At 46.3% G+C, this 27,861-nt stretch overlaps 1 protein-coding gene across 4 annotated transcripts; it reads left to right on the plus strand.

Annotated features, from left to right (window-relative positions):
* On the plus strand, nt 1-27,861 carry hao2 (hydroxyacid oxidase 2 (long chain)). 4 transcript variants are annotated; one of them, XM_056289836.1, is made up of 8 exons: nt 1-116; nt 462-614; nt 2,275-2,426; nt 20,755-21,044; nt 21,873-22,094; nt 22,348-22,506; nt 23,061-23,130; nt 27,294-27,861. In XM_056289836.1, exons 2-8 carry the CDS (start codon nt 484-486, stop codon nt 27,347-27,349), a joined length of 1,080 nt encoding a protein of 359 aa, XP_056145811.1. In that variant the 5' UTR covers nt 1-116; nt 462-483; the 3' UTR covers nt 27,350-27,861. The 4 variants fall into 4 exon arrangements, with proteins under 4 accessions (XP_056145811.1, XP_056145812.1, XP_056145809.1 ...); XM_056289837.1 differs by having other exon boundaries at nt 20,755-21,038; XM_056289834.1 differs by lacking the exon at nt 27,294-27,861 and adding an exon at nt 24,756-24,955.

Here is a 27,861-nt window from a genome sequence, read left to right on the forward strand (position 1 = left end):
GGTGGTTTAAAGCTGGAATAAACCGATGCGTTAGGTGTGGTTACCCTAACATAGAGCAAACAAATACATGTTGCTTAAGAACTTCCTGCTGCTGTTTGTTAGCAGTGCGTGCACAGGTATGCTGTTGACTCACTTGTTTTTATGCTAAATAAATAACTCCATAAAATGGCATTGGATCGATACTACATGTGTGAATCCTATTTAACTTGAGGGATTGATTACAGTGGTGTGTTTAAGATGCTTGCTAAAATTCGGTGAAATAAATGACACGCATAACATGGAGGCACTGCTTATATATAGCACGACATATAGAATGACAACGTATCTGAGTAATCCATGCACACTATCTGTTGTGTGACCGCTAAATACACACAGCGCTGTGAGGAATGGGGCTGAGGGAACGAGGGCCTTCTTGAAAAAAGAAAAAAAAAGTAAATGCAAAGAACTTAATTTCCAAACAGAGAGGGTGGTCGCTGTGCAGAGATGGCTATGGTATGCCTTACAGACTTTGAGGAGTATGCTAAGGAGCATCTCTCAAAGGCCACCTGGGATTACTACGCAGCCGGAGCGGATGAGTGCTGCACCAGAGATGACAACCTACTTGCCTACAAACGGTAAGATCGGAAAAAAAGGAGTGCAGAAATAAATTTGTATTGCTATCCCTCATTCACCTTTGGAGATGCCAGCTATGGCTGTGACCCTTTCCGCTTATTGTGTCCTAGAAGTACAAACACTAGCGATGGAGTGGACTGCCAACTGTGTTGTTGAATGGATGACTATATTTGGACAGATCCCTTCTCCCCTCTGTGATGGTTGAGGCCCGGGGAAATTTTCAGTAGTATTGTTTATCATTTGGGCAGCACGGTGGCACAGTGGTTAGCACGGTCACCGCACAGCAAGAGGGTCCTGTGTTCGAGCCCCGGGGTAGTCCAACCTTGGGGGGTCGTCGAGGGTCGTCCTCTGTGTGGAGTTTGCATGTTCTCCCCATGTATGTGTGGGTTTCCCCTGGGTGCTCTGGGTTCCTCCCACAGTCCAAAGACATGTAGGTCAGGTGAATCGGCCGTACTAAATTGTCCCTAGTTGTGAATGTGTGTGTGTGTGTGTGTGTGTGTGTGTGTGTGTGTGTGTGTGTGTGTGTGTGTGTGTGTGTGTGTGTGTGTGTGTGTGTGTGTGTGTGTGTGTCGGCCCTGTGATGGCCTGGCGGCCTGTCCAGGGTGTCTCCCTGCCTGCTGCCCAATGACTGCTGGGATAGGCTTCCCCGCGACCCTGAGAGCAGGATAAGCAGTTTGGATGATGGATAGATGAATGAATCTTTCAGTGGTACTGTATCAGGATAAAATCTGGATAATCATATCGCGATACGCAATTCTGCTGTCTAAATAAATGAGAATGACAATCTATTTACCTAAAATTTCTCACAAATGAGATATGGAATATTTCAGATTTTATTATTTGAAGACTAGTTTTTTTTTGTTTGTTTTTTTTTTTTTGGTTTGATATTATGCTGTACATTGCCAAGCAGTTCAGTGTGATGAACTTCAGTTAGTTCTTAAACATGTTATTTTTGTGTATGCAAACAGAATATGATCTATGTCGCTACTGTGAAAATATCTTAATACTGAAAGATACTTTCCCATATCGCCCAGCACTAATATAATGGGGCTCCTGTGTGTCCTTTTCAGTTTTAACATCAGTTTTTCCGCTGATGTGTTTGGGGGTTGGTGTCCAATTTTCACCCATCTGCGTCAATGCAGAGGAAAACTCGTTACTCCAGTTTCTGCACACACACACACACACACACACACACACACACACACACACACACACACACACACTAGCATAACAAACCACTTCTGCCGTCTTTTGTTCTACAGGACATTTTTTTACAGGCTGGCATAATAACGGACTCATAAAAATTGTTATACGGGACAATATTAGTGGTAAACTACAACTTGCATTTCACCAAATTTTGAAATGGTACAATTTCAGACAAAGGGCTGTTGTAAGGCGTTTCAAAAAGAAATTGCACTTAGTCCCATTTGAAACAATTAAATATTAACTGGGTCATGTCCACACTATGGCTGTGTTTCTCATGGATTTTTATTTACGATTCATGATTTATGATTAAATAACATTTGGAAGAAAAGCTCCTCGGCAGCCTTTTTTTTGGGGGGGGGGTTCACTCTGTGCCACTAGTCCCTGAGATTTAGTGTTTATATTTAGGTTGTGTATCTTTATTTTGATATCACTATTCACTTACCTTTTCCTTCTCAGGATCCGTCTGAGACCACGAATATTACGGGATGTGTCGGTGAGCGACACTCGAACCACAGTGCAGGGGACAGAAATTAGCTTCCCTGTTGGCATCGCCCCGACTGCTTTCCACTGTCTGGCCTGGCATGAAGGAGAGATGGCCACAGCTAGGGGTAAATAGTGTGTGTGTGTGTGTGTGTGGGGGGGGGTAATGAGTCAGTGCCGGGCCCCAATGCAAGATTGTCAAAGCGGGCCCTGGACTGCCCATTACAATCAGATGTAACATAACATGATGTCAGTAACGAATGGAAGACGTGAAACTATGCAGCTGTAAAACAACCAGCAGCAGCAAAATGCTCTGCACAGTTGAAGTTAAATGAAATTATTACTAGGAGACCACCATGCAACAGAAGAGGAGTCATAAGAGCAGGGCCAAGATAGTGACAGACTTGCCTACTTAAAATTTGGTGTCGGAGCACCACAACATAATCGGTGTCAGTGCACCTTGACACAGATGAAAACATAATTGGTGACGGCGCACTTTGACACAGATGAAAACATAATTGGTGACAGCGCACCTTGACACAGATGAAACCATTATTGGTGACAGCGCACCTTGACACAGATGAAAATATAATTGGTGACAGCGCACCTTGACACAGATGAAAACATAACTGGTGACAGTGCACTTTGACACAGATGAAAACATATTTGGTGACAGCGCACCTTGACACAGATGAAAACATAATTGGTGACAGCACACCTTCACACAGATGAAAACATAATTGGTGACAGCACATCTTGACACAGATGAAAACATAATCTGTAGCATTACTGGTGACGGCGCACCTGCACATTGAAAACATTATCCATGTCTGCACATAGGCCTTCAACACAAAACACAACTGTGTAGGTTCTAATTACATCATAGGTGCACTCTCCAGCGACAAAGTCATATGATCGAATGTCTTTACAGTAAAGTGCGACAGATTTCTCGGTACTATCTTGTTTAATATGTACAGGAAGAAGTGCTTTTCGCTGCGCAAAGTCTTGACATTTTGCCAGCTAGCTAACTCTTGTGTGTGTGTTTTACTACGCAGTAGTACGCATGTCCATAATTATGCCCAGGCACACTTGGCACATTTATGAACATACTGTACATCGTAGACTCAGTGCTCGAGATCTTTGATACGATTATGAACTCATGTATACTCCAGGGGAGTATACATGTTGAGGAGCTAATGAGGGGATGGGGAATAGCTGTAGGAAACACGGGTTAACTGGTGGCAAAAGCAGGGGCAGGGACTGAAACGACAAGACGGGTAAAATTTTCAAAATAAAACAGAAAGGCAACAATTTTTTTTTAAAAAGCCAGGTAAAATGAGTGGCTGAACTCAGACACAGTCATAACAGATTCTAACTCATTGATTTATAAGAAAGAGTTTATTCATTCATTCATTCATTCATCTTGAGCCGCTTCTCCGGGGTAGGGTCACGGTGGCAGCAAGCTAAGTAGGGCACCCAAGTTGTCCCTCTCCCCAGCAACGCCCTCCAGCTTCTCCTGAGGGATCCCAAGGCGTTCCCAGAGCAGATTGGTTATGTAGTCCCTCCAGCGAGTTCTGGGTCTACCCCGGGGTCTCCTCCCAGTTGGCCGTGCCCGGTAAACCTCCAAAGGAAGGTGCCTAGGGGGCATCCTAATCAGATGCCTGAACCACCTAAACTGGTTCCTTTCAACGCAAAGGAGCAGGGCTCTACTCCGAGCTCCCTCCGGGTGTCCAAGCTCCTCACCCTATCTCTAAGGCTGAGCCCAGACACCATACGGAGGAAACTCATTTCAGCTGCTTGTATCCACGATCTCACCCTTTCAGTCACTACCCAAAGCTCATAACCATAGGTGAGGGTTGGAATGAAGATTGACTGGTAAATTGAGAGCTTTGCCTTCCGGCTCAGCTCCTTCTTCACCAAAGTGAGAGCTGTATCCGCATTCTCGGCACAAAGTCAAACACGTTTTCGGTGGGTGTCGGACTCTGCCAAGGTTGTCCCTTGTCTCCGACTCTGTTTTTGATATTCATGAATAGGATCTCAAGGCGCAGCCATTTTGGGAACCTCAGAAATGCATCTCTGCTCTTCATAGATGATGTGGTTTTGTTGGCTTCATCAGAACGCGACCTCCAGCATGCACTGGGGTGGTTTGCAGCTGAGTGTGAAATGGCTGGAATGAGAGTCAGCAACTCCAAGTCTGAGGCCATGGTTCTCTATGGAAAATGGTGGATTACTCCCTCCGGGTCGGGAATGAGTTGTTGCCTCAAGTGAAGGAGTTCAAGTATCTCGGGGTCTTGTTCACAAGGGTAGGATGGAGCGGGAGATTGACAGGCGGATTGGTGCAGCGTCAGCAGTAAGAAAGAGTTTATATTATATTATTGATTCATTCATTATCCAAACCGCTTATCCTGCTCTCAGGGTCACGGGGATGCAGGAGCCTATCCCAGCAGTCATTGGACGGCAGGCAGGAAGACACCCTGGACAGGCCGCCATATTATATAATATGTATTGTCCTCTGTGTGGAGTTTGCATGTTCTCCCTGTGTTTGCATGGGTTTCCTCCGGGGGCTTCAGTTCCAAAGACATGTAGATCACGTGAATCGGCCATACTAAACTGTCCCTAGGTATGAATGTGTGTGTGTGTGTGTGTGTGTGTGTGTGTGTGTTTGTTTGTTGGCCCTGTGTGATGGCCTGGCGGCCTGTCCAGGGTGTCTCCCCACCTGCCGCCCAATGACTGCTGGGATATGTCATGTATCTACAGGATAACTGAATTATACAACGATCAAGGTGTATCTTGGTCTTCCTCTTTTATTTGCTAGACCGTAGTAACATTACAAAACGACTGCGTTAAGCAGGCACGAAAACACATGAGTGACCCTCTTGCTCTGTCTTCTTCCAAGGGGCGTGCACCAGAGTGGCGCACCTACATTTATACAACCTACACAACCAATAGACATCGAGGGTCAGAGGTCAAACATAAAATAAATATTACAGCAAATAAAATCATTTGCTTTCATGTGTATCTCCATACACTACACTCCTCCCCTGAAATCTGAACCCAGTACATTTACAGTACAACATTTTTTTTACATCTTTTCAACATTACATTGTTATAACAACAACAGGGTTCTCACAGATTTAATCTATCAGGCGGCTTCACATGCCACTGCAGCCTCTGCACACCCTCTGCAACTGAGGAGGGAGCAGTATCACTGGATCCTTGCTGCACAACCCTCTCAGTGGATTCTGGAATGTTTTCAGGCATTGCTACACATGCATGTGATACATTTGGAACAACCCTCTGATCATCATCAGATTCATCTGACACATTACAGTTCTTACAGTTCTCAATCTCAGTATTGATCATTGGATCGAAATGTCTCTTGTACACCTTTCCATACACTTTCACCAGATATGTGACAGGACCAAGTACCTTTACAATGCACCCAGGCACCTATTTAACACCTTCCCCTCCCCTGTGGTTTCGAACCAACACCTTCTGTTGTGGTAGGAAGTGTTTGACTTGTGCCAACTTATCTGTTTGCTTGGACTGTTGACTGTGCTGTCTCTGTTGCATGGACTGCGAAATTAGGTTTGGTGAGAGACAACCTGGTTTTGAATTGACGTCTGAGAAACAATTCTGCAGGTGTTTTCCCTGTAGTAGACTGTGGTGTACTCCTATAACAGAATAAGAAATTGTGTATGCAGTGCTGCAACATCATATTGCTACTCTTTCCCTTTTCAAGAGCTGTTTTCAGGTTCTGTACCAAATGCTCTGCAGCCTCATTACAAGCTGGGTGGTAAGGAGAACTCTTAATGTGTTTCACCCCATTGTTTTTCAGGAATGTTTCAAACTTAGCAGATAAAAATTATGGTCCATTATCAGACACAAGTTCCTCTAGAAGACCCCAAGTGGCAAAGTATCCCCTCAAAACTTTTATGGTCTTTGAGTCCGCGGTGGTGTAGCGGTCTAAGCATCGGCTTTGTGTCGATGCAATTGCCCACTGGGGACTGGGGTTCGCGCCTCAGTCTCGTCAGATCCGACTATGGCCGAACTCGATGAAGCAGCGATAATTGGCAACGCTGTCTTCGGGAGGGGGGCAGAGTCGGCTTGTGTTCGTCACATGAATGCGTCTCTAGGTGTGTCGGAAAAAGCAGTGGTTCGGCCTGGATTCGCCTTGTCACGAAAGTGGGGAGGCGTCTCCTTCGAGACTGCCGGCCGGAGAGATGCAGTTGACGAACGCATGCAGTACGAGGGTGGGTGTTTGAATTAAAATAGGGATCGATTGGCCACTAAATTCGGAGAAAAAGAGAAAAATCAGAAATAAATTAAAAAATACTTCTATGGTATTTTCAGATGTAGTGCTACTCATCAAAGCTACTTCTGGCCAACGTGAATAGCTATCAGTGACCACTAGGAAGTTGAACTTTCCTTTCTGAGCATAATCTATGTGTATCTTCTGCCAAGGACAGTGAGGCCAGCTCTAATTGTGAACAGGAGCTGTGGCAGGTTGGTGTCTGTTTAACTGGCATGTCTTGCAACTGTTTACCAGTGACTCTGTGTCAGAATCAAGGTTTGGCCACCAAAAGTGACTACGGGCTAATGCCTTCATCTTTACCATTCCCCGGTGATTTTCATGCAATTCACGTAACATCTGTGGTATTAACACCTCCGGCATGATTACCCGGAAACCCCACATCACACAGTCAGATTCAACAGTCAGTTCAGTGTTTCTTATGAAGTATGACCTTAACTCATCTTCATTCAAATGCTTTGGCCAACCATTCAATGTGAAGTGCTTCACTCTCTGTTGTACTGCATCAGTCTTTGTCTGTTTTGCAATCTCTTGTTAGGACACTGGCACTTTATCCAAGGATGAGACCCTAAACACAGAACTATAATCTGAGTCTGCCTCTTGAGTCTGTAGTGGTAACCACGATAATGCATCCGCATTTGCATGTTGTAAGGGTGGCTTGTAACGTATGTCATACTGGTATGCCACTAAAATTAATGACCACCTCTCCAGTCTAGCTGCTGCCAATGTAGGCAATCCAGTCTTGGGCCCTAGTACCTTTAGGAGTGGTTTGTGGTCTGTAAGCAGAGTAAACTTTTGTCCATACAGATAGTCATTAAACTTGGTCACCCCACAGATGATACTAAGTGCTTCTTTCTCTATCTGAGAATAGTTGACTTCTGTTTTAGTGAGTGTCCTAGACACGTAGGGCACCTATGCCATAAGGCGAAGCGTCACATGCCAAAATTACAGTCAGTTTATGATCATAATGTGTAAGCACTGACACGGCTACAAGCTGTGCTTTAGTATGCTCAAATGCCTCTTGACATTTTCTTGTCCAGTCTCACTCTATCTTTATGTAGGAGCTCAGTCATAGGCTTAATTTCGCTGGACAGGTTTGGTATAAATTTGCCATAGTAATTGAGCATGGCTAAGTACGACCTCAATTCTGTCACATTTTTCGGCACAGGAGCTTTGTCAATAGCCTCAGTTTTCTCTTTAATTGGGCACACACCCTCGGCATCAATTACATGCCCGAGGTAGGCCACACTGTTCTGAAATAAGGCACATTTCTCTTTGTTAAGCCTAAACTCATGTTCTTCCAGTCTCTGTAAGACTTGTTTAAGATTGCGCAGATTTGCGGTGGTATCTGTTCCTGTTATCAAAATATCGTCTGAGTGGCATACCACGGCACCAAGCCCTTGTAATACTTCATCCATAGTGCGCTGGAAAATACTGGGCGCGCTAGCGACCCCATTTGGCAAACGGTTTCATACATAGAGACCTCTGTGTGTATTGATGGCGAGAAATGGCTTACTTTTCTCATCCATGTCGAGCTGAGTGTAGGCCTGCGTTAAGTCAAGTTTAGTGAAATGCTTTCCACCCGCTAAAGTGGAGAATAAATCCTGCGGTTTTGGAAGTGGGTACTATTGTATTTTTAAATCACGTCAGGACACAGCGCTGTCGCTCGACACAACCTCTCCGTGGCATTCTTTATTTAGACTGACACAGCATCAAAGGCAGACCCGATCAAACAACCCAGAGCCCGCAGGCATCACCAATCGATCCCAGCACAATAGAACAGCACCAAATCAAATGCAGCACTGTCGATGTGTGCATACATAACATTTCCCCCCCCCCCCCGGCAGGATTTCAAACATGAAAGGTTGACACAAAGTCCTCTAGGTGGCCAGGGCGTAAACGTGTGCGAACAGGTCGCGGGGCAGCCTGAGGCTGGGCAGGCCGAGGTGGGGAGGGAGATGGCAGGGGAAGGTGAGGCCCAGAAATGTCTGGGGCCCGTGTAGGAGCTGCATGAAGCCCCGGGGCGTCTCGCCATGCTGAGGGAATGGCTATGGTTGTGTCACCAGCTGTGTGTGGCGGAGCTGACACCTTCCGTAGACGACTGGAGTGCCACCGAGTGCCATCGCTGAGGAGGTAAGTGGCTGGGCCCAGCTGACGGGTGACTTGGAGAGGAGAGGACCAGTATGAAGCCATTTTATTGTCCCTGTGGGGCCTGCGGACCCTGACCCAGTCTGACACATTGATGTCTGGCACCCTGGTTCGTTTTGACTGGTCAAACCGTTGCTTCATCCGCGTCTGCTGACGAGTGACTGAGGCTCTGACCCCAGAGGGAGGTGCCTGAGGTGTGGAGGGGCGGAGCCTGTCAAGGGGCATGCACAGTTCCCGGCCTAGCATGAGAGAGGCTGGGGAGACGCCTGTGGTCGAGTGCTGTGTGGCCCGATAGTGCAGCAGAGTGTGACGGATGGCCTGCGTGAAAGAGCACCCTTGGGCCATGTGTGCTCTGAGGCCGTTCTTCAGTGACTGGTGAAAACGTTCAACGCCGCCATTGGCCTGGGGGTGGTAGTACGCAGTGCGTATATGACGGATGCCCTTGCTTTCGAGATAAGCAGTGAACTCAGCAGAGACCAGCTGAGGGCCGTTGTCAGTGGTGATGGCCTTTGGGAGGCCCCAGCGAGAGAAAAGAGAGTCCAGGAAGTCGATGATGATCTGTGAGGTCACAGTGCCGGAAGTGGTGAGTTCAGGCCATTTTGAGTGTAGATCGTAGGCGACCTCCATGAAGCGTTGGTGGTGGGGAACTCCATGGATCTCACCACAAATGTCCAACTGCAGGTGTTCCCAGGGCTGAGAGGGCCAGGCGAGAGGTTGCAGGGGTGGGGGAGCCTGGTGGCCAGTCTTGCCACTCACAAGGCAGGCAGAACAGTCCTTCACCAGAGCCTCAATATCTCTGTCTATCCCCGGCCACCACACCAGGTCTCGGCAGCGCTGTTTCAGTTTCACAATGCCCAGGTGGCCTTCATGCGCCGTATTCAAAACACGTGCACGGAGAGCAGCTGGGACCACTGTGCAAAACCCACGTGCCACGCAGGTGTCGTCCCAGCAGGAGAGCTCCTGTCTGACTCGGGCGAACGCAGCCAGCTCCTCTGGGACCTTGTGAGGCCAGCCGTTCTGGATGTAGGTGCGGAGCTGGGAGAGGACAGGGTCCTGTTCGGAGGCTGCCCTCAGCTCCTGCAGAGAGACAGTGGCCTGGAGGGGTGTGTGTAGCATTTGGACAATGTCCTTTTCCACACAGTCAGTGTCCGTCTGTGGAGCTGGGGTGGAGAAAAAGCGAGAGAGCAGGTCGGCGACAACATTGTCTCTGCCTGGGGTGAACTGCAGGCTGAAGTTGTACTGGCGGAGGCAGTCAGACCAGCGGTGCAGCCTCAGGGGTTTATGGCCTGTCCCAGATGTGGACAGCAGCGCTGTCAGGGCCTGGTGATCTGTCCTGAGGGTGAAGGAGCGGCCATAGAGGTAGAGGTGCCACCTTTCACAAGCCCAGATACAGGCTAACGCCTCACGCTCACCCACGGAGTACCGCTGCTCGGTCAGGTTGAGGGCACGGGAGGCGAAGGCAATGGGCTTCTCCACACCGTTCTGGGTTTGAGACAGAACGGCCCCTATCGCTGTGGCTGATGCGTCACAGGTCACAAAGGTGGAGCTGGAGATGTCGAAGTGAGCCAACACTGGTGGTGAAGTCAGTTGAGTCTTGAGATCACGCACAGCGTCACTGCATGCCTTTGACCACACCCATGGCTCGTCCTTACGCAGCAGCTGGCGCAGGGGGGCTGTGGTCGCAGAGTACTGGGGAAGAAACCTCAGGTAGTAACTTGTCATACCCAAGAAGGAGGCGACCTGGGCGGCCGAGCTGGGCTCAGGAATGGCCTGAATGGCGTCCACGTTGGATTGTAGTGGAGTTACACCGCTCGCTGACAGCCGGAACCCCACGAAGTCGATGGCTGGCACAGAGAGGACACATTTATCAGCATTGAGAGTTAGCTTGTGCTTGGACAGGGCTGCGAAGACCATGTTAAGGCGCTTGTCGTGGATTTCACTGGTGGGCCCGTGTACCACTATATCGTCCAGATAAATGGCCACGCCCTGTATGCCAGCCAGCACGGAGACCATGATTTTCTGGAAGCAGCTAGGGGCGGAGCTGAGACCGAAAGGCATCCTGGTGTAGCGAAACACTCCTGCATGTGTCACAAAGGCTGTGAGGTTTCGGCTGCTGGGGTGGAGGGGCACCTGTAAGTACCCCTGTCTGAGGTCGAGCTTGGAGAACACCTCAGAGCCATAGAACTGAGCAGTGAGTTCTTCTGAGGTGGGCAGTGGATACTTATCAGGGACCACTGCCTTATTTACTGCACGTAGATCGACGCAGACACGCAGGCCCCCCGACTTCTTCTTAGCCACCACGAGGTTTGAGACCCAAGGTGACGCGTCCACCGGTTCAATGATGCCAGCTTCCAGCAGTTGTTGCAGCTCGGCGGAGACCCCATCACGGAGAGCCATCGGGATGCGGCGCAGTGGTTGGATGACAGATTTCACAGCAGGGTTGAGGAGAGGTTGATGGGTGAAGGCGGAGAGGCAGCCCAGCCCCATAAACAGCGATGGCCACTTCTGCTGCCAAGGTGTGGCAACAGTCAGGATTGCTGCCCCCCTTGTGTCTAAGAGGGAGAACCCCAGAGCGGAGAACAGGTCCAGGCCCATCAGGTTGGCCCCACGGCGTGCCACATGAAAAACTGCATTGGGCACCAGCTTGGTTCAATAGCGGACAGTCACTTGGAGAGAGCCAACCAGATCGATTTTGGAGTCACCATACCCACAGAGGACAGCTGAGGGTGCGGACAGTGGCAGTGAACCGAAAAATTGACTGTAGGTATCAACATTCAGGAGAGACACACTTGCACCGGTGTCCAACAGCAGGGGGATGCACACATCATTAATGTTGACCGTGCATGATTTGAATGACACTGGCGCAGAGCTCACCTTGTGAATGACGGCGGTTGAAGACTGGGGGGTGTGGCCCTCTGACCCAGCCGGGGAAGATCGACAGACGTTGGCAAAGTGATTGTGCTTACCGCAGCTACGGCATGTCTGGCCACGGGCAGGGCAGTTCTGAGCCCTTGAAACATGAGACCGAGACCCACAGTTACCACAGGACTGTTGAGGGCGGGGCCGAGGACGCCGTCGTTGCAGTTGCAAGACGTCCCCAGTGGAGTCGGCGCCCGCCTCGCTCTGGTTGGGTTGCGTCCCGAGGGGCAGCCGTGAGTAGAGGGAGGAGTCGTTGGCAGCTTGACTGTAGGTGGCCACTTGCTGTGTATTTAGCATAGCAGCACACTCAGCTGCTCCCTCAACCTGTAGTGCGATGGTAATTGCTCTGGACAGCAGCAGATCGTCTTTTTCCAGCAGGAGAGTCTCACGCACCTTTGCGTTGTTGGTGTGTTCGATTAGCTGGTCGCGAACCATCTCGTCCTGAAGCGCGCCAAACTTGCATGAGCTAGCTAGCCCTCGCAAATTAGCTACGTACTGCCGCACAGACTCATCAGGCAGTTGGTGTCGCTGATGGAATATAAATCGCCAAAGGAGGGCACTCTGTGGAGCAGCGAAATGGGTGCTCATAAGTCCCACAGCTTCGGCAAAGCTTGTGACGTTCCCCAGAGACCCGAGCACACGATGACCCTCTGCTCCCAAGCAGTGTAGCAACAGAGCCGTCTTCCTAGCCTGGCTCACGTCGTCGAGCCCTGAGGCGATGATGTAAGTTTCAAAACTATGTAGCCAGCGAGTCCATGGTACCGGAGGCTCGCCAGGTAATGCCAGGAAGGGGGCAGGTGGTGGGAGAGAGATATCAGCCATCCTCGTCGCCAATATTGTATTTTTAAATCACGTCAGGACACAGTGCTGTCGCTCGACACAACCTCTCCGTGGCATTCTTTATTTAGACTGACACAGCATCAAAGGCAGACCCGATCAAACAACCCAGAGCCCGCAGGCATCACCAATCGATCCCAGCACAATAGAACAGCACCAAATCAAATGCAGCACTGTCGATGTGTGCATACATAACAGGTACTGATCTACATCAAGCCACTGATTTGCCGTCACCTTATAATCTCCGCAAATGCGCACTGATCCATCTTTTTTCGGAATGCACACTAGCGGCGCAGCCCATTCACTGTACTGCATGGGAGAGATAATTATGTTGTTCGAGTTCAATTAACTTTTTATCCACGGCTTCACGCAGTGCATAAGGCACTGGCCTCGCTTTGCAAAATTTTGGTATAGCATCCGGTGATACACGCAAGGATGCAGTGACGGCTTTTGCACGGCCTAGCTCTGCGCTGAAAACTGCTCTGTGCTCTGAGCACACTTGCTCCACTGGGTCAGATGTGGCAACGCGGTTCACTTTTGACCAATCTAAGTTGAGCACTCGAATCCAATCATGCCCCATCAGCGCCAGTGCTTTACCACGGGCCACTAGCAAGGGCAGCTGTAAATGCTCTTTCCCACATTGCACATTCACTAGGATTTTACTCAACAAAGCTAACGGTTGGTCTGTGTATGTTCTCAATGTAACGTCACATGAATGCAATTCCGACCCTTTTCAGTTTCGATTTGTACAGGCTCTCTGAGATAACTGACATTGCTGCTCCAGTATCTACCTCCATGTACACTACCGTTCAAAAGTTTGGGATCACCCAAACATTTTTGTGTTTTCCATGAAAAGTCACACTTATTCACCACCATATGTTGTGAAATGAATAGAAAATAGAGTCAAGACATTGACAAGGTTAGAAATAATGATTTGTATTTGAAATAAGATTTTTTTTACATCAAACTTTGCTTTCGTCAAAGAATCCTCCATTTGCAGCAATTACAGCATTGCAGACCTTTGGCATTCTAGCTGTTAATTTGTTGAGGTAATCTGGAGAAATTGCACCCCACGCTTCCAGAAGCAGCTCCCACAAGTTGGATTGGTTGGATGGGCACTTCTTGCGTACCATACGGTCAAGCTGCTCCCACAACAGCTCAATGGGGTTCAGATCTGGTGACTGCGCTGGCCACTCCATTACCGATAGAATACCAGCTGCCTGCTTCTGCTCTAAATAGTTCTTGCACAATTTGGAGGTGTGTTTAGGGTCATTGTCCTGTTGTAGGATGAAATTGGCTCCAATCAAGCGCTGTCCACTGGGTATGGCATGGCGTTGCAAAATGGAGTGATAGCCTTCCTTATTCAGAATCCCTTTTACCCTGTACAAATCTCCCACCTTACCAGCACCAAAGCAACCCCAGACCATCACATTACCTCCACCATGCTTAACAGATGGCGTCAGGCATTCTTCCAGCATCTTTTCATTTGTTCTGCGTCTCACAAACGTTCTTCTTTGTGATCCAAACACCTCAAACTTGGATTCAGCCGTCCACAACACTTTTTTCCAGTCTTCCTCTGTCCAATGTCTGTGTTCTTTTGCCCATCTTAATCTTTTTCTTTTATTGGTCAGTCTCAGATATGGCTTTTTCTTTGCCACTCTGCCCTGAAGCCCAGAATCCCGCAGCCGCCTCTTCACTGTAGATGTTGACACTGGTGTTTTGCGGGTACTATTTAATGAAGATGCCAGTTGGGGACCTGTGAGGCGTCTGTTTCTCAAACTAGAGACTCTAATGTACTTATCTTCTTGCTCAGTTGTGCAACGCGGCCTCCCACTTCTTTTTCTACTCTGGTTAGAGCCTGTTTGTGCTGTCCTCTGAAGGGAGTAGTACACACCGGTGTAGGAAATCTTCAATTTCTTAGCAATTTCTCGCATGGAATAGCCTTCATTTCTAAGAACAAGAATAGACTGTCGAGTTTCAGATGAAAGTTCTCTTTTTCTGGCCATTTTGAGCGTTTAATTGACCCCACAAATGTGATGCTCCAGAAACTCAATCTGCTCAAAGGAAGGTCAGTTTTGTAGCTTCTGTAACGAGCTAAACTGTTTTCAGATGTGTGAACATGATTGCACAAGGGTTTTCTAATCATCAATTAGCCTTCTGAGCCAATGAGCAAACACATTGTACCATTAGAACACTGGAGTGATAGTTGCTTGAAATGGGCCTCTATACACCTATGTAGATATTGCACCAAAAACCAGACATTTGCAGCTAGAATAGTCATTTACCACATTAGCAATGTATAGAGTGTATTTCTTTAAAGTTAAGACTAGTTTAAAGTTATCTTCATTGAACAGTACAGTGCTTTTCCTTCAAAAATATGGACATTTCAATGTGATCCCAAACTTTTGAACGGTAGTGTACATCCTAACACCATTGCATTTTACCATCACCTTGTATGGTTTCACATACTCACGCTCGTTCTGACAGGCTCGCTCCAGATGTCCGTTCTTTCCACATCCGCGACGCTGGAAGTCTTTGAAGCGGCAACTCCCCGGTCCGTGTCCTTTCCCGAGGCACCTGTAGCTGTCCTGGTGGCTGTCGCTGACCTCCCTCTGGTTCCGCGCAGTCCCGGGCTCTCGGTGTCTCCGCACTCCGACATGATCCGCTCGCATATGCAGATGACTGTCCCTTCTGCATGCTTTCTAATACAGAATTCGTGCATTCGAAATTGTTCCTTAATTCCACCATCTTTTGCCATGTTAATCGCTCGCCAATGGCGGCATTCAGTAACTTTGGACGCAGCTCTTTGTTAGATGTCCCATACACGAACTGATCTCGGAGCTGCTCCTCGAGGCTCGCGCCAAAATTGCATGTAGAAGCTAATCCTTTCAAGCTAGCAAGGTAATCAGCAAAAGTCTCTCCAGACTGTTGTCGACGGCTTCTAAAAGCAAATCTTTCCGCCAATAATTTCTTCTTTGGCGTGTAAAAATCCCGCAACGTCTGTACCAAGGTTGCAAAAGCAACTTCACTGAATTTTTTCGGTGACATCAAGTCCTTTAGCAAGGCAAAATTCTTCGGTCCAACCACGGACAAAAATACGGCTCTTCTCCTATCTTGCTCAATTTTGTTCGCAGACAAGAATTGCATAAGCCTTTCTTCATAATTGTCGAAGGTTTGTGCCGTTCCGTCGAACTGCAGTCCTATATCTGTACTATACAGGGCCATCGCGTACGTTAGCTGCTAAGCTGCTAGCATCGTTAAAAAATTACCGGTCAAGACGGGAGCAACTCGTTGCACATAAAAATAAAGAGGAAAATCCCATCCTCGTCACCAAAACTTGTCGTGTATCTACAGGATAACTGAATTATACAACGATCAAGATGTATCTTGGTCTTCCTCTTTTATTTGCTAGACCGTAGTAACATTACAAAACGACTGCGTTAAGCAGGGACGAAAACACAGGAGTGACGCTCTTGCTCTGTCTTCTTCCGAGGGGCGCGCACCGGAGTGGCGCGCGTACATTTATACAACATACACAACCAATAGACATCGAGGGTCAGAGGTCAAACATAAAATACATATTACTGCAAATAAAAACATTTGCTTTCGTGTGTTTCTCCATACACTACAGGATAGGCTCCAGCATCCCCGCGACCCTGAGAGCAGGATAAGCGGTTCGGATAATGGATAGATGGTTATATTATATTATATTATAGGTCAGTATGCTGGTTACATTATCAGAGGAAGAGAGTATTCTTCATTTTATATTGGTTTATTTGAGCAAATTCGTATGTAACATACACCGATCAGCCAAAATATTGCAGCCACTATGGGAGTGAAAGCTAGCCCGTCTGGTCCAATCCCACAGAAGAGCTACTGTAGCTCAGATTGCTGAAAAAGTTGATGCTGTGCTATGATAGACGGGTGTCAGGACACAGTACATCACAGCTTGCTGTGTATGGGGCTGCGTGGCTGCAGACCGATCACAGTGCCCATGCTGTCTCCTTATTTGAGTGTGTTTTGTTGTGTAGTATTAACAGGATGCGAAATTACTTTCTAGTGCATAATTGGAATCATACTAGCGCAATAATTACAGTAATTCTAGTGAAATAAATACATCTAAAGGGCAAAATTATATTGTATTTATTTATTTTACTTATTGTTTTAAAACTTGTTTTTGGCTGTGGTTGTTTGTTTTGCTGGGGTTATTTTATTTTGTTTCGTTTCCCTGTGTCTTTTAACGCATTGATCAGAAGTAGCGCTCCCATTTTCGTTGTATTCTGTACAATGGCAATAAAGGCTTTCTATTCCATTCTATTCTATTTTATTCTATTCTATGTCAACAAAGCCTTTCCTCACGACAAATTCATACGACCGAATGTGTCTACAGCACAGTGCCAGACATTTCTCGGTAGTATTTTGCTAAATATGTGCAGGAAGAAGTGCTTTATCTTTGAAGGAGAGCTTACTTTGACCAGAGAGAGCAGAGAAGGTATGTCACCTCAACCCAGAGGTGCCAGATTTGTGCCCTTTGTAGATAATTACTTTAGCACATTGTTGCAACTAACAAAGTCCAATTCGTTTCCGTCTTTGTCAGTAACAACTGCGAATTTTTTCCAAATGTCAGACTTGCCTCGCTTTGGTATTGTAATAACCTGCTTTGATCTTCTTTTCTACTTCAGTTGTTGACTCCATCCTTCTGGTGAGCGCTAGCTAAATCCCAGGACCTGCAGTTTATTTTTTGACCGCCCGTTCCTGCCCGCAGCAAAGTTAAAACTGCCCGTTCCCGCGAGATTTACGTTGAGTCCCACGAGACCCATGGGATCCTAATCCCAATGCAGTCCTATAATTTGTACATTAGACAGACATGGGACACTAGCCAGCATTCCTACATACATTTAAGCAAATATATTGTAACGTGCATGGATAAGTAGACACGTTAGCCCCTGGGGTAATGGGTCGGACCCTTTAGTCGAGCGGTGGCGATGTCTCCCACGATGCGGGAGATACGGGTTGGCGTCCCGCTGCGGCGGTTCCTGTGGTTGCCCCCCGAATTCGCTACATTGGTGTCAGAAGTGGGATGCGCGCGGACGCGCTTCCCGAAGGAGGGGGGTACTGTAAGGTGCATGGATAAGTAGACACGTTAGCCCTTGGCTAATGGGTCGGACCCTTTAGTCGAGTGCCGGAGATACGGGTTCGTGTCCCGGCTGCGGTGGTTCCTGTGGTTGCCCTCCAAATTCGCTACAATATATCTTGGGTTAACTAAATAGACATAGATTATTTGGACACTCATTCACTCGCAAAACAAAGATAAAGGTAGGCAGGCTAAACGAATCGGGGAGGGAGGGATAGCTAGTTCTACTACTGCTACTACTTTCCCATTGGGGGTCGCTACAGCGGATCTTCTATTTCCATCTCTACCTGTCCTCTGCATCTCCCTCTGTCACACCAGCAACCCGCATGTCCTCCCTCACCACATTCATAAATCTCCTCTTTGGCCTTCCTCTTTTCCTCTTGCCTTGCAGCTTCATCTTCAGCATCCTTCTCCCAATATACCCAGCATCTCTCGTCCCCACCTGTCCAAACCATCTCAATCTCGCCTCTCTTGATCTGTCTACAAATCGTCCAACCTGAGCTGTCCCTCTAATATACTCATTCCTAATCACGTCCGTCTTTGTCACTCCCAACGAAAATCTTAGCATCTTCAACTATACCACCTTCAGCTCCACCTCCTGTCTTATTGTCAGTGCCACTGTCTCCAAACCATACAACATAGCAGCTTTCACTACCATCTTGTAAACCTTCCCTTTCACTCTTGCTAGTACCCTTCTGTCGCAGATCACGCCTCACCGTCTTCTCCACTCAGTCCACACTGCCTGCACTCTCTTCTTCACCTCTCTTCCACACTCCCCAATACTTTGGACAGTTGATCCCAAGTATTTAAACTCATCCACGTTCACCTCTTCTCACCATTCCCTTGTCCTCCCTCTCGTTCACGCGTATGTATTCCATCTTGCTCCTACTGACTTTCATTCCTCTTCTCTCCAGTCCATACCTCCACCTCCCCAGGCTTTCCTCAACCTGCTCCCTACTCTCACTACAGATCATAATGTCATCTGTGAACATCATGGTCCATGGAGAATCCTGCCTGATCTCGTCCGTCAACCTTGTCTATCATCATTGTAAACAACTTAGCTTAGCTTCCACTACTCTTTCCCATATCTTCATGCTGTAGCTGATCAACTTTATACCTCTGTAGTTACTACAGCTCTGCACACTGCCCTTATTCTTGAAAATCAGTACCAGTACACTTCTTCTCCAGTGCTCAGGCATCCTCTCACTTTCCAAGATTTTGTTAAACAATCTAGTTAAAAACTCCACTGCCATCTCTCTTAAACATCTCCATGCTTCCACAGGCATGTCATCTGGACCAACTGCCTTTCCACTCTTCATCCTCTTCATAACTGCCCTCAGTTCCTCATTGCTAATCCACCACACTTCCTGATTCACTATCCCCACATCATCCAACCTTCTCTCTCTCATTTCTTCATTCATCAGCCCCTCAAAGTACTCCTTCCACCTTCTCAACACACTCTCCTCGCTTGTCAGCACATTTCCATCTCTATCCTTCATCACTCTAACCTGCTGCACATCCTTCACTCGCTCTGTCTAGCCAATCAGTACAAGTCCTTTCTCCTTCCTTAGTGTCCAGCGGCCAGCCTATCATACAACTCACCATACGCATTTTACTTTGCCTTCACCACCTCTCTTCACTTTATGCTGCATCTCCTCGTACTCCTGTCTACTTTCTTCATCTCTTTGACTATCCCACTTCTTCTTTGCCAACCTCTTCATCCTTATACTTTGCTGTACTTCCTCATTCCACCACCAATTCTCGTTGTCTTCCTTCCACTATCCAGATGACACACTTAGTACCTTCCTAGCTGTCTCCCTCACTATTTCTGCAGTAGTTGCCCAGCCACCTGGCAACTCTTCACTACCACCCAGTGCTCGTCTTAACTCCTCCCTGAACGCCACACAACAGTCTTCCTTCTTCAACTTCCACCATTTGATTCTTGGCTCTGTCTTCACTCTCTTCCTCTTCTTGATCTCCAAAGTCATCCTCCAGACCACCATCCGATGCTGCCTAGCTATGTTCTCCCCTGTCACCACCTTGCAGACTCCAATCCCTTTCAGATCGTGCTTCCTGCGTAAGATATAGTCCACATGTGTGCACCTTCCTCCACTCTTACACATCACCCTGTGTTCCTTTCCTCTTCTGAATATATGTATTCACCACAGCTATTTCCACCCGTTTCGAAAAATCCACCGCCATCTTCCTTCCACATTCCTTTCCATGACACCATACCGACTCATCATTTCCTCGTCACCTCCTTCACCAACATGCCCATTGAAGTCCGCTCCAATCACCACTCCCTCATCCTTGGGTACACTCTCCACCACTTCATCCAACTCACTCCAGAATTCTTGTTTCCCTTCCATATCACACCAAACTTGTGGGGCATATGCGCTGATGAAATTCATTATCACACCTTCGTTTCCATCTTCATACTCATCACTGTCCGACATTCTCTACACTTCCAACACACTCTTGACATACTCTTACTTCAGATTACCCCTAACCCATTTGTCCTCCCAGCCACACCATGTTAGAAGAGTTTGAACCCACCTCCGACGCTCTTGGTCTTACTCTTCGGCCGATCCGGTATGGAAATCAGATTTATGAGCCGCATGTTTGATTTGGCAAAAACTTTTTGCCAGAGGCCGGCACTAAGATTGCACTGGCTTGTGCATCCTCAGTGACTGGGTTAGATAGATAGATAGATAGATAGATAGATAGATAGATAGATAGATAGATAGATAGATAGATAGATAGATAGATAGATAGATAGATAGATAGATAGATATATAGATAGATAGATAGATAGACCTAATTGATAACTGAGTACTGACGACAAGTACAAATCATTCTTTAAACCTGTATAATTTTACCTTGACACCCACCATGCGACCGGCAGCCAACCTGTTATTCATTGCAGCCACTAGATGGTATTATGGTGCTACGCTGATACTTTGCCACCTTTATCATGTCAGTTCTCATGTTTTCTTTCCCTCTGCTTCAATAACAACTGCACAAACTCTCTCTCACACACACACACACACACACACACACACACACACACACACACACACACACACACACACACACACACACACAGCCACCGAGGCGGTGAACACGTGCTACATCACCAGCACGTACTCCACCTGTTCCGTTGAGGAGATAGTGGCGGCAGCGCCCAACGGTTACCGCTGGTTCCAGCTGTACGTGTACCGGGACCGGAAGTTGTCGGAGCAGATTGTGCACCGTGTGGAGGCTCTAGGTTACAAGGCCTTGGTCCTCACCGTGGACGTCCCGTACACCGGGAAACGGCGCAATGACATCCGCAACCAGTTCAAACTGCCCCCACACCTCAAGGTGAAGAACTTCGATGGGGTGTTCCAGGTAACGGTAAAGTATTGGTTCTATATAACACAACATATCACATCATGCACTAAAACACCATAACAGCATAGAATAGCATAACATCATAGAGAGTCACGATAATCACCGATGCACAATAGAAAATGTAAAATGTACATTTTTGATTCATATTGGCTCAGAAATTCTGGTGCTGTTTGTTTATAAATAGTGTTTTTACAGCAAACTAGCTGAACTACATAACACTTTTAAAAAAAGCCTAGAACTATATCAGTGAAACAAAATAACACAATTGTATTATTATCATCATCATCATCATCATCATAATAATAATGCTATTGATGATAATGATACTACTACTACTAATAATAATAATAATAATAGTAGTAGTAGTAGTAGCAGTTGTTGTAGTAGGTGTAGATGTTGTAGTAATATTGGTAATAGTGCTCGTATCAGTAATAGAAACAACTTTTGCAAAGAATTAATGCAAAATGGTCAAGTGAGTTTATTTATGTAGCTCTAAATCACAGTTGCTGTCCCAGGCTTGATTTTAACAAACATCACATTCACATTCCAGTCTCCATAACGGCTAAACACTGTAGCACAGTAGTTGTTTTAGCACTTAACATTTAGTAAGAGGTATTTCCCATTATTATTGGTAGTAGCAGTATCTGTATTTGTTATAATATTATTATTATTAGTAGTACTAGTAGTAGTAGTAGTAGTAGTCGTGGTAGTAGTAGTGGTAGTAGTAGTCGTGGTAGTAGTACTAGTAGTAGTAGTAGTTGCAGTAGTAGTACAAATCATATTTGTCTAGCAAATGTACTCATCATGTCGCACAACCTATTTTATCTAAAGCAAGAGGCTGCAGGCCCGGAGGAGTATGGGATACCAGCCAACACCCTGGACCCTTCCATCAGCTGGAAGGACGTGTACTGGCTTCAATCACTCACTCGCCTCCCCATCATCATCAAGGGTATCCTGACCAAGGAGGATGCCGAGCTGGCTGTGGAGCATGGGGTCCAGGGCATCATCGTGTCCAATCATGGGGGTAGACAGCTGGATGGTGGCCCTGCCACGGTAAGATGGACCTTCCAAATCTCATGTCCTATTTAACCCTTTACTGTAAGGTTTAGATGATAGAGGGGGTCAGCTTGTGTATTTGTATTTAAGCTGTGTCATAAGAGCTTTTTTGTTTTATATAGAATGTCTTTATATATAATGTCTGACTAATCTCTGAATCTGCCTGATTATCTAGCTATCCATCCATCCAGCCAGTTATCGTTCTCTACTATTTATCTACTCACTGCCACCAATCTTCTGCTCTTAACAGATAGATGCGCTGTCTGAGATTGTTGACACAGTGCAGGGCAGGATTGAGGTATACCTTGATGGAGGGATCAGGACAGGAAGTGATGTGCTGAAGGCTGTTGCCTTGGGAGCAAAGTGTGTGTTCATTGGCCGACCAGCTGTGTGGGGTCTAGCATACAAGGTAAAAGCAACACTGATGATTGTGGAAGTGTGTTTGTGTTATTATCTGTGTGTTTTTATGTGTGTGTGCATGTGTGGAGAGGGGGGGGGTGTTCAAGGGTAAATTTTATCAGGCGGTGTAACGTGTGTGGAGGTACTCTAGTGTATGTATGCATATGTGCATATGTGTTTATGTGGTGGAAATGGGTGAAGAGGTGAAAGTGAGAGAACCTTTGTAAACAACGGGGACACCAAACCACCACACCGAAAAACACGTCTTCTAATGACTTTTAAATTGATGGAAGTTGGATTGATTATATCATATTCTTTTTCTGCTTCTTTTATAGTCCAATAGAATTGCCAAACCATAAGCATTTATACATCTAAAAATCCATTCTTTTTATTTTCAAAACATATTTTTTATTAGATATAATATTTCATGTTGTTACCACTTCTGTTTCAAGTGTAAACTCACTTTGACTTTAATTCTACTTATTAACATGTTGGGTAACATGAAGGGGTTTTTGGCTGTATTTTGTCTTTTGTGATAACTGTTAATCGAATTTGCACTTCCAGGGTGAGGAAGGAGTGAGAGAAGTACTGCAAATCTTAAACGATGAGTTCCGCCTGTCCATGGCTCTATCTGGTGAGTAGAAAAGGTCAATTTCAACATAAAGACTGTAGACAACATGCTAAGATGCTGTCATAGTGCAGGAGGCCAGAAAATGGCCTGTTGAAACTCAGGCCACTGGGATCAACTTGAAGTAAATACCTGGTTCTTGGCTGGACCGGTCAGTGGGCCAGCCCTACAAACGTGACTGCCCCTGACTGACCGACTGACTGACTCACTCACTCACTCACTGACTCACTCACTGACTCACTGAGCGACCAAATTAGAGTGGCTGACTGAGTGATCAGTTTGACACGATTGGGCCGCAGGATCAGGTGACCAACAACATCACTGAAGTTACACGACTGGTTGGCCGAGTGCCAAGAGGCATGAGGGAGAGCGCATAGTTAAAGCACCCCAACCACTCTGACAAAACACTCACTAGCGAATTCACAAAAGGACTGTGCAGATTTTGCAGCTGCTAAACCTGCACAAATAAGACAAAAAGAAACCGTGTAATTCTCAAAGAACCCGCAAAGGGTGGCATGCACCCTAACTGCACTTCCAAGCAAATAGCTTCTCTGTGCTCCAGTGCTATTTGTACATATTTACATTAGGTAATATGCATACATTTGCTGAAAATTGGCCCTTTTCTATGCAAATGAGCCTAATTGCAAAACACCAGCACTAACAGCCACACGCAGTTAGAGTGAAAATTATTGGCATCTTTAGAGAGTTGGTGGTACCTGATGCACAGACTTTCCAGTGATCATGGCAGCTGTGATTGTAGCCAGGTGAAGGCATAATCATACTAGGCATGCTCTTGAGTGGATATTTTGAAGGAGAATATCCCTTTTTGGTTTAACTGAGACTGAAATCATTCGCAGGCACAGGATGCCAGGTCAAACAGTTCTTGTTATACTGGATGACATCAAGGATGACATTGAGCCTGTCTACTGTGTTCTTGGCGCAAAGCCATACTTTGCCTCAAGGATAATTTCAGTCAGACACAAAACAAGGGCAAATTGCACTGAGCTGCAAAACTTTATGGGTATGTTTGTGCTGTCCTTGAGACGGGGCAGATAGCGGTTGCAAGTGATGTGCAATTCTATGTCATACATGCTCCGCTCTCTAATGGGCTTTGCTATTAGTTTACCCTTCGAGGCTCCACCTCAGCAAATGAGACAAATCTTTTGCCCTCATCCGCAAGTCAAGTGGTAGGAGTCACACAGCACCCCACCACCCATAAAACCCCAGTGTCTTCACAGCTCGTCTCCCTTTTTCATTCAGCCACCTTGAGAGCGTCTACCCCTGCGGCTGATGATGCAGTTACTTCACAGGATTCCGATGCAATATCTATCAGTGATAGTTGTGGCGCCATAGAGCCTGGGTGCTAGGTGGTTCTCAGACCTGGTTTAGCTGATGGTAGCGGGTCCGTGGCCAGAGGGTGCGATCCCCTTGTGTCCAGTTCTGGGATGGCGCCTCATAGTTTGAACGGTGAGAGGATGAGATTGAGCAACAGTGGCCTCCCTGAGGTGGTGGTTGCAACTATGCAGAATGCACTTGCCCCTTCCACCTCTAGGGGCTTATTCTACATGCTGGTGGGTTTTTACAATCTGGTGCAAGGCCAGGGACCTCAATCCACATTCTTCTCTTTGCAGGATGTTCTTACAGGACCTGTTTGATGGTGGTCACGCTGCTTCCACCTTGGGGGTGTTTGAAACAGCAATGACAGCGGGCCATGATGGGTTTGGCCACTTCACAATGAGTAGCCACCCCTTGGTCAAGTACTTCTAGATGGGGGTCCATAGGCTGAGGGCCCCCTACTCGACACCTTGTTCCTCGGTTGGACCTGCAGACTGTTCTGGATGGGTTGGCTTGCCCACCATTTGACCTGCTTGGCCAGGTGGACTTGGAGTTGTTATCTTTCAAGACAGCTATTCTCTTGGCTCTTATGTTGGCCATGAGAGCGGGGGATCTGTGTGCCTTGTCGGTACATCTCTCCTGCATGTCTGCCATTGATAACAAGGGGTCAGTGGAACTGCACCCCAACCCGTCCTTCCAGCCGAAGGCCATTACCCCCTCATTCAGGCCAAGGATTATCCTTCTGAGAGGGTTCTTTCCCCCTCTTTTCCCCTTTCCTCATCTCTGACCCCTCACATCCTGCTCATCACCTGTTCCAGCTCCTTCCCTCAGCGAGGCGCTACAGGTCACTGTCCACTAAAACTAAATGCTTCACAAACAGTTTTTTTCTCCCTAGCCATCAGGACTCTGAATTCCTCCCTATAGTCCCCTCCTCACACACCAGTGGCATAAATATCCCCATTCACCTAATTGTTATGCGTGATATATTTATTTCTGCTATTGCGTAACTGTATTGTTCGTGATAATATGTGGAGTGTCTGTTGTTGTCCATGTATGTGTTGTGCTGCAGAGTTTAATGTGTACCAAAAACAAAGTCCACCGGCCTTGGTTGTGTGGCTAATAAAACAATCTAATCTAATCTAATCTAATCTAATCTAATCACACTGATAAGGAAAAGGAGCACCTACCTCCCCTGTGTCTGGTGAGGACACTTTGTTGAGGCAAATTTGTGCTTTGTGATATTGGACTATACAAATAAAATTGATTTGTTGTTATGTGGAGCGCTTAGCAATGGTCAAGAAATCCAACCGACTGTTCGTCTGCCATGGACTGCTTACGATGTTATGGGCCACCACACCCCTATGGGCCTCAGAGCGCACTCTACTATGTGCAATGCATTCTTGATGGCAAATTTCAGGGGAGTGTCAGTGGAAGACATCTGCTTGGTGATCAAAGAGGACTTCGTCTTCAGTCAACTGACAAGTCGGCTGTGCCAAGCCCCCGGTGGGTTGTTGCAGCATGATACGAGACCCTCAGGTGGAATAGTGCTTGACTGTTGGACTACTGTTGTGGTGCAATTCGGTACAAGACCCCGAGAGGGGACAGTACTGGACCGTTGGACTGCTGCTGTGTAGGGTGTTAGGTTGGCTGTTGTCTGACTAGTGTTGTTGGGCCCAGCTGAGAGTACATTCATTCCTGACGGCCTTCGTCTTAGGTGTGAACAAATAGCAAAGTCTGTTAGAGGGTGGAGCACGAACGACACTGAAATAGTAGTTACCCTGGATGTAACTCCAGCTCTATGAGTACGTGCGTAGCCCTATAACCTCTAGCCCAGCTGGCCCTTGTCTTTGTCGATGAGTTCAAAGGGAGACAAGCTGCGGAGATGCTGGGGTTGTATAGGTGGTGGAGTGCTGTGTGGCTCCTACCACTTGATTGGCTGGTGAGGGGAAATATGTGGCTCAGAAGGCTCAAAGGGTAAACCAATAGCGAAACCCGTTAGAGGGCTACGCGCGTACTCATAGAAATTGAATTACATCTAGGGTAACTACTATTTCATGGTGTTATCAGTGACTGCAATCCATTCTTTGTGAATTTGCCTGTCAATACAGAGTGACTCTTAGAAAAACGAGAGACATGCACAGATATAAACAGATGAAAGAGGAGGAAGAGTTAACAGATAATTAGAATAGGTATACTAACAATTAAATTAAGTTCTCTATCAAATCAAACATCCCAAGATATGACTGGAAAGTATTGTTCTTGCAACTGCATTTACAACTTTTTTTTTTACTTGAGGTCATGTGATATGTTACTTCAGTATACTTTAACAACAAATATTACTGGGACCACCACAGAAAATTGCAGAGGAACATTTAATATCCAGGAATTCACATAATAGACACTACCACTGACTATCCCTGTAATAAATTGGCCACAATTTCGAACATTGGCCATACACGGTCCAGCCATATACTAGGTTTTGACCTAGTATATATTTTGCTTATTTGAAGAATTTAACTTACATATGTTGTGGGGTTTTTTTCTGAAGACTTACAGTAGCTTTGCCTAATTTGTGGCTAAAAGAGAAAATTCTGAGTTTGCTGAAATGTGTTGCAATAAAAACTATTCATATTTATTATTGTTTCAACCACAAAGTAAACTCCACTTCTTGATATGTCTAACACTGAAAGTTAACTAACATCAGCCCTGATGAATTACCCAACCACATGTTTTGTTCAAGAGTTGTCTTTTTAACTGAATCCAGCTTCGTTATGCCGCTACCAAAAATACACAATTCTAACGTAAATCTTAATGTATATGAATGTCTTGTTCAGGTTGCAGGAATGTGGCTGAGATCAACAGGAACCTCATTCAGTTCTCTAAACTCTGAACCATCAACTGAGGGTGACACTGAGGAGGGAGCTAACTAAAACCATTAACAAGGACTGACAAATGAATCAGACCAATACTGCCATTGTAAGACACTGAAAGACCAATCCAACAATTCAAACTGAGTAAATTCTTTCAAACTCACATTGTGGAGGTTTTAAATCCAAGCACATTATCCATATTTGTCATTGAGCTTGTTTTCTTTGATATAAACTCAAGAGGAGGACTGTTTATAGATGTAACCTGAGTGTGTTAGAGTATATAATAGAGTGTGTAAGAGTATATAATATATAAGAGGGCTGACATTATGTCTAGAAAGTGGAGGTGAGTGGTTGTGAATTTTGTGGCGGGCTAAGTAAGTGAATTATGAATTTGTTTTTGCTTTTGGGTTGTGGAAGATAGAGTTGTCATGATATTTTGATTTTTTTTTTTAATAAAGACTGTAATGTTTGATGGAAAGAGCTAAAGGTTTGAAGGCTGAAAGTAGTGCTGTTGAATAAATACCTGGTGAAA

Source organism: Lampris incognitus, chromosome 11 (assembly GCF_029633865.1).
Source record: "Lampris incognitus isolate fLamInc1 chromosome 11, fLamInc1.hap2, whole genome shotgun sequence".
Classification (NCBI taxonomy): Eukaryota; Metazoa; Chordata; class Actinopteri; order Lampriformes; family Lampridae; genus Lampris; species Lampris incognitus.